The sequence below is a fragment of the Hydractinia symbiolongicarpus genome, chromosome 2 (assembly GCF_029227915.1).
Source record: "Hydractinia symbiolongicarpus strain clone_291-10 chromosome 2, HSymV2.1, whole genome shotgun sequence".
Lineage (NCBI taxonomy): Eukaryota > Metazoa > Cnidaria > Hydrozoa > Anthoathecata > Hydractiniidae > Hydractinia > Hydractinia symbiolongicarpus.
Window position 1 is genome coordinate 19,439,629 of NC_079876.1, and position 8,097 is coordinate 19,447,725.

At 33.0% G+C, this 8,097-nt stretch overlaps 1 protein-coding gene across 1 annotated transcript; it reads left to right on the forward strand.

The window, feature by feature from the left end:
• The first annotated feature begins 376 nt into the window (after nt 1-376).
• LOC130629932 (venom allergen 5 2-like) lies at nt 377-7,881 on the forward strand. The gene is made up of 7 exons (XM_057443310.1): nt 377-537; nt 4,281-4,385; nt 4,505-4,537; nt 5,293-5,340; nt 6,940-7,156; nt 7,265-7,494; nt 7,618-7,881. The coding sequence occupies exons 1-7, from the start codon at nt 522-524 to the stop codon at nt 7,710-7,712; spliced, it is 744 nt and encodes a 247-aa protein (XP_057299293.1). The 5' UTR covers nt 377-521; the 3' UTR covers nt 7,713-7,881.
• The last annotated feature ends 216 nt before the right edge of the window (nt 7,882-8,097 follow it).

Here is an 8,097-nt window from a genome sequence, read left to right on the forward strand (position 1 = left end):
AAATGTTTACCCACTATTATCAACATGGGTCCTGCGAAGGGGGTCCTAATGCATTTAAAGCTCTCATTTGAGCTACGAAAGTCGTGAAAGAACAGCCATCGCTCAACTAGACAACTGCTTATGATACCAATCCTATTTTCATTCTGAACGCTAAACAGAAAAGGTAGATTCACACTTATATAGTCTCCGGCATGACTCGGCGGGGCTTGAACCTAAGACATCTCGCACTGGAAGCGAACGCTGTACCACAAAGCTACAAGTGAATAATAAATTTTTATAAAAATGAAGTTTGTGATCTTTTCTTTTTAAGAAAGAAGTTAATCCATTTATATTAAAAATTGCTCTACTTATATCGTCATTATTTCTGTTATCAATCTTTGTGTACCATTTTACGTTGTCATTATCATAATTCAAGGGAACAGTTATTCAATATAATTTTTAGTTTAATTAACAAGCTGCTTGGTTAAAGTTTACATTGAGTAAAGTTGATTGAGTTGTAGGCAAGACACGATTTATTCGAAATGATTTCTTCACCAGGTACGTGACATATTGTTGATTTCTAGTAACAATATAAAGTAATGCTTTTGTTATTCTAACGTACTTACGGTAATTCCGAAAAAAGATGCGTGCGCATTTCTTATGGCTACACAACTCAGGGAAAGTAAACAAACCTTAAATATGTCCGAGTTGCAATGTTATTAATGGGAGTTATGTTAGAAACAATGTTTTTCTACCTATTTAAAAGTTTTCTAAACTTTTTCGTTTCTTCACTGAATAATTGTAATTTGAGGAAACAACACGCAGCAAGACAGACATGTCTTTCCCCACGTTATTGTAGTTAATGCGAAAAAAAAAAATGGCCCAAAAATGTTTAGACATCGACGAAATCCATGTCAGTGCAACATTTTTAATTGATGTCGGCGGATAAGCTGAGAGTGTTCTTATCACTACGTAACAAATCTCTGTAGGGCGATTTTGATACTTTAGTTTCACATTCATATATGTTATTTAAATACATCTTTTATTGCCCTAACATTTTCAAAACAGGCTTTGGCATTCTATCATGAACGTATTTACCTGCTGGGAAAGCCAAGTACCGATTAATGATGAAGCTGAAAAGCAACATTTACTGTCACGAGACGAATATAGAAAAAAGCTTATAGCTAACGAAACTGTTTAGGCGAATCCTTAAACAATTTCACAAAAGTGTATTAAAGAACAAATCTCTTCGCGAAAGTGGCCACCCGTATGTTATAATTACATTGCTAGGTTTCAAACTAATTGCCGCCCCATAAGCAGGCGTAAATAAAAAGATTTTTTTGCTGAGCGAAGTCTTGCGTTTCGTGCTGTCCTACTTAAAAACCAAACAACAGGCATACAGTACTACATGGGCTTTGCTAAGAAAAGGAAGGATAACTTTGTCTAAATTTTAACATGTTTTTACATGAACTAATGCGCTGAAAAACAATGCTCTAGAAAATTCGATTATAAGTAAACCGTCTGAAACTTTAGCGACCAAACATGAAGTTGCATAAAAGTTCAAATCTTAAAGGATGTTGTAAGTGTTGCGGGATTTTGTTGCAGAAATTGAATGGCCCTATTCCATTTGTCACCCTATGCCAAAATATTCTTCCATATCACTGCTGTCAAATTGAATGTTGGACCAAACAGACATAATTTTTAAAACGCACCACCAATACGATTGCAAAATTAAAAAATCAACTCAAAAAAGATTTTGCCTTCTTGTTTGTGTACAAAAAAGTGAAAAAATAAAAATTTACCCTGAAATATGGGAAAAGATTTGGAATAATTTGGTCTTTTTTGGTTCAACAAATTATATCTTGCTTGATAACAGACAAAACTCAATCTTCTAAAATTACAGAAGATCATATTAAAGATGAAGATATTACCACACAAATACACTAATTTGTACCTGCCACACAAAATGAACCATTTTGTACTAAAATGGCAAATCTTAACACAGATGGTCTTCTAAAACAAAATCCATTGGCAGGACAGAAACAAAAAGAAAAACAAAAAGAATCAACGTACAATGGTGTACTCATGTCCATCATGCAAAACGGAGAATGTCGGCCAATCTCAATTGTTTCATGACAATAGTATTGGTTGTAATATTTGCCATATGTTGTTACACGATAAATGTGCACAAATAACTGATAAAAAGAGATTCCACAAAGAAATTCCGAATGGTTATGTATAACCTGCAAGTAATTTTTCTTACGAGCATTTTTTATTCTTCTATATGCATGCTTTAAAATGTTTTTTTAAAGCAAATTTAAAGAGCATATTTGCGAGTTCAATTCATTTTTAAGTTCATAGGTAAGCCTGAACAAAAATAATTTTTATGGTTATAGGAAACTATGCATATTACATACTAATTGCAACTTTAATCATTAAAAAGGGAATTTTTCAGATTTGTCCGGGCTGAAAATATTTTAACAACATTATCAATATTTTTAGGAAATCTTATTGGGAATTCGCACGTATGACTTGGTCGATTAGAATGCGCAAACTTGCAACTCTTTTTGCTTTTGCGACTTCTGATGGGAGAATTTGGTACGCTTCCCTTTTTCCTGCTGCAGTATATAAGATGATATGACGAGCAAGGTATTCCTGCTAAACATTAACTTTCCCATTACATATTTATATGGTGGGACAGAATCTTAAAAGTTGAATGCACGAGCATTTTTTTATCGGATATGCAACATGAGTAGGACAGTAAAACAAATGAAACAAAGGAGTTGGAGTACAGGCAATCAGCACATTTACAATATTGTTGTGTTTATTTTTAAACCAAGTACGTTTTGCAAGTCAGGGTTCTTTTTAATATCCCTGATGTGGTTAAATCTGTTCTGTCTTGTGAGATTCAAACTTTGTCGGGAATAAATGTAAAAAATGTACTTGCACTGCAGAGAATACCTTAAAACGGTGTTCCAGATCTGTTTTTATCAATCAAGGTTTTATTTTCATTAGCATCTTCATAAGCGCACCTTCGCTTGATATTTTCATTCTTCTCCCTAACTTCTTTGGTATGTTACTTCTCCACATCCTTTTATGGTAAGCTAAATCATCAATATGTATAACGCGTCTTTTCTTCCACTATAGCATCGGACTCGGATGGTAGCGACTTTGCCACCGACACTTCTGGTGTAAAACTAGCAATTGCTTCAGCTGATTAACTCCGAAATAATATTATCTAAGTCTTGCAAACCTTCGGATTTTCTAAAATAACAATTATTCATTTACTGAAATATCCAGGGAACAACCTACCCATTTTTAACAGCACTTGAATAGCAAAGGTTGCGAATATGGTACATAAAGTCTGCTTTGAAATGATCTGAACTCACCCTTGACTACACACCAGGACTGCGCAGCATTGTCGTTCTTATGCTTGTGCGGTTAATTAGGCCGATCAGTAAGGGAAAATTTCTAACTTAGCAAACACTGCTATTGTGACATACTACTTCTAATCAGCAGAGTTATAGAGCCTTCGCTAGATGACCAAAGACTAACTAAGCTACACAAAAACATCATCATAGATTAAACTAAAAAGATCCGTAGCAGAGTTAAGTAAACAACTTCATAATGGATCTAAATTTAGCTAAAAAAAAAGTCCTTCTTTGGCGAATTACGTCCGTTTTTCCATTTTGAAAGCCTGTGAGGCTTGCATTGCTTAATTAATAAAAATCTATTTAAATAGACCTTAAACAAACAAACTTCATCAATTTGGTGGCTCGACGTTGATCTAAAGAGGTTGAACTTGGCTCTCAAAACGTTGTTTATCCTAAATATGTGCAGGTGCTTCGTTACTCTCCCATTTTATTCGTCATTTAAAAAATCACCTAATTAGCAGTACGTGCATAGTTAGCAATTTTCGCTGGCAGTAGCTTTAATTAAACAAGAATTAAAATAACAGCCTTACAATGTTTTCAGTTACGTTGCGTCTCTTTAAAATAAAAAAGATTAAAAAAAAGACGTTGGGAAACTCATTGTCTTTTTATTAAAGCCGACCGTAATGCACCAATATCTTTATGAGTTCGTGAAGAAGGCAGCAGGTAGAATATCCGCTTGCAAACATCAACTCTGTGAAATGCTCACGTACATGCGTCCTACATTTTCTTAGTGTATTATTTCGCCTAGGGATGTTTAATCGCGTTAACCATTCCTTTAAAGTATTTGTTAATAACGACGATACATTTTTAAGACTTCTGATTAAAATAACGTGTGAACTATGAGAGCAAACTTTGTTTTTAATTTAGAACGACCAATGAAACGTCGCACCGGCGGATTGTACCATGGAGCTCATGCTCCTAAAGTTACCCTGACTGAGGATCAAGTAGAAGAGATTCACGATGCCTATATCGGTAAACTTACATTAATATTTTTAAAATATGTGTAAGAAAACAAAGGAATGCTTTATTCTTAACCAGTAAAAGAATGTTCATTAAGCACTAACACAATTATAACTTTTATTTCCTTTTAGCTAATCCTCATACATACCTCCCGAAGTATTCAGGTTTGTGTTTTGGATAAATAAGAGTTCCTTTGGTTGCAACTTTTGTGAAAAACCATTTAGATGGTATTATGTAATTTCTACTATGTTCTTGAACATCTGTTTTATGTCTGGTTTGTAAAAAAAAGTTTACTGTTTTTACAGCGGAACCTTTAGAGGAACCAAACGTCCACATATATAGAACCATTTAGCAGGTGGAGTATATCATTTTAGCTTTGTCACATTGTGGACTTTTCCCCCTATTTTATTATTGATTGTATATGATAGATAAGATTGGTTGGATAATTTTAATAGTTTTATCAAAATACTTTCGGGTAATATTCCCATATTTATGTCGAATAACTTGTTGGATATGTAAAGCATGTACTGCACATTATAAGATTGTATTGACTGCTTGAATCCATTGTATTTACTTTATTGTTGAAGAATCCCTTGTTGTTCTTGTAATTTAGTAGAACCTCAGCCTTGGTTTGTTCCTGGTATATTTTTAAAAGTTGCCGAAATGAATGCTCGCCATTTTGTTAAATGTACAGTTGTTCTAGTAAAAATAAAAGAGTGCATGTTCCGCACTTGGTGTTCAGCACACTGTACTTTACCTGTTATCGCCACACAAAATATAATTGTATCATCAAAATTATAATTAGGGAATTTAACTTTAAATATTCCATAAGCTAAATGTTTCTCGATACACGATAATATAATAGCAAGGGACTTGGGAAATATAATTATTTTCATGGAATATTAATATTTTCTCGCAGCTCAGAGGATACCAGTGACAAAACCCATCTACGTATGTGAAGATAAAGGTAACTGACTTCATTCTTTGTTTTTCAAAACATTACATCACGAAGTTTTTTTCTTGGTGTTGGTTTCTTACAAAATAGAGCACACCTCTCCCAGTTAACGTAAAAAAAATCGTATTTTTCTACACCCGTTTTTAAGTTTTTGTTCCTTCTTTGTCCGTACCGATAATTTTCAAGTGTTTCTTCTCCTTTCTTTCTTTTTCTTATTTATCCTGTGCCAAGACCTGTAGCATTTTTAACATCAAGATGAAACACGAACAGACTCCTAATACGACAGACATAATCTTTGAAAGTTGTGGGCTTAGTGGCAGCACCATATAATATCAAAACGGCAATACAGATATTTGTCCTATTTTTAAACTGTGTCTAAAACTCTGGAGAATGAGCATATGAATTATTGTAGAACTGGTAAAAAAAAGTACACAAAAAGATATACAAGTTTATATAGTTTAATGTCAGATTAAGCAATAAATAACGAAGCAGCTTATCCGTATTATAAAGACTCAATTAACCTGAACCTTTTTAATTATCAATTTTTGGTTTTAAATTGCGAGTTCCTAAATGAAATAAAATGCCTAAATTTTAAGACATGGGTTATAGATATGATGAAAATATATGTCGTTGTAATGAGATTAGATTGCTCAGCAAGGCTCCTATAGCATGTTTCATCATCCAGCTACATCATTGGTATTTCATATATGTAATCGCACGTTTACGAGTTCAATTAGGAAATAATCGAACTAGTATTTTTTTTTTGCTTTTAATTTTCCGAGTCCGTTAGGACGAGCATAAATTTATAAAGCAAAAAAATTACAAGTTCGATTATTTCCAATTGCACGAGTAAACGTTCGATTACGAGCTAATCACACAATTTGTAAGAGTAGCACAGGATGTCAATTTCAATGTTTTGATTTTTTTATTACCCGATTTATAATTAGTTCGATTCATTGTAAAGATATCTTTTTTTGACTTATCATAAAACGCGAGAAAATAAATATTTAAATTATCGGCGCTCCTTAAAGAGGAGTGCAATTAAGATATAATAGCACTCCGCACAGTGCAATTACGATATAATTTGCACTGTAGAAGAAGCGCCAAACGCATCGTGTGATTATTATCAGTTATTGCACTTTTTAATAATAAAAAAGTGTTTCGCTACACAAGAAGAGTATTAAAGCTGCAATGGCATAGTATATAGAAATGTATATCTATTTCTTTATTGTTCATTCATGTATTTTTTGTAGTTTGCCAATTTGTTTTAAGGTGATTTACCATATCGTTTACTGAGTCATTTTTACACGTCTCCAAGCACTGTGATCATCATTTTGTTCCGTTTTTGGCAGAATGCCTCATCAAACATACGATTTTGTATTTTATGAGAAGTGCTTTCTAAGAACTATAATAACGAAATATTAAAAAAAATCTGCTTTAAAGTTAAGAAACATCAAATATCAAGGCTGGACTCAAAAGTAAAGTTACTTTTTTTAAAAAAATTACATGACCCAATTGTGGTGATGGATATTGGAACGGGCTTTGAGATTGGGCATGTATTTTACACCTAATTTAGTTAAGGTGTTTATATGCAGCGTTTTTAAAATTTAGAAGCTTGTCTGTATGCTCATAACAAATTACGATCGTACCACAGCGTTGAAACATTAGCTTGGGATGAAAGACTGGTGAAAGACTCGAAGAATTGGGCAATTTATTTACTGGAGAATGATTATTTTGAACATGATAGCTGTTACCCTGATGGTGAGAATTTGTATTTAATGCCATCAGATCCTAATTGGAATCGCATCTATCAAGCTGTTCAAATGTTGTAAGTGCCTTTTTATGACAAAAAGTAAGAAGAGCGCACACTTAAAACAACTGTTTCGTTCCTATGTTAAGTTTATTTTTTTTATTTTATTTTATTACATTCTGCTAGTTACGAAGAAATTGCGAAGTACAATTTTGAACATCCTGAAATTTATGAAACAAACGAACAAGCATTTAAACAGATTGGTCATTTTTCCCAAATTGTTTGGAAGGAAACAAACAAAATTGGATCTTGCGTGGCTTTTGATAATGCATCAAAGAAGACCATAATTGTTTGTAGATATAATATTGGACAGAGTTATGACTTTTCCACTCAAGTTCCGCAGCAAGTTGTAAATGGTGAGAATGTTGTTGTTTTTTATTATTACATTTTAGCAGTAGGCTATAGGTAAGGCAGGGAAATGTAAAGAAAGTTTTTGTTAAAAAAATGTTCGATTGTAAAAAGATTTAACTTGCATCTAGATAATGGCGAATTATTCATTCCACAATGCGAAGATCTTATCTGGGAAAACGATGTTAAGCCAACCTTGCATCGAGTGGATCACTACATGATGTAACAACCTTGCATCAAGTGGATCACTACATGATGTAACTTGTTTGTTAAGTATACCATATTGATACAATAAGTTGGTTCTAAACACTAAATGATAATGGCAATTTTTGAAAATACAAACATGTACAACCCACTTTATTAATTTTTGAAAAAAAGATAAAATTTCCCTTGCTTGTGATATTTGAACATGTTCGAATAGAGTTACATCTGTTGCTGGTGAATATGGAGTCATTTTTATTAAAAACACGACGAAGCTAGACAACTTGTGTATTTACGCAGACCTGCCTACCTATAAATATTTAATTATGAGTAAAAACATTGTATGATACACATGTCTTAATCCTACAATAACAAGACAGCACTGATTGAAATTTTGATTGAAATATTTG

Coding starts and splice junctions, on each gene's coding strand:
- LOC130629932 (XM_057443310.1), top strand. Junction 5,341..6,939: donor CTACGTATGTGAAGATAAAG/GTAACTGACTTC, acceptor TTTAAAATTTAG/AAGCTTGTCTGTATGCTCAT. Junction 7,495..7,617: donor TCCGCAGCAAGTTGTAAATG/GTGAGAATGTTG, acceptor ACTTGCATCTAG/ATAATGGCGAATTATTCATT.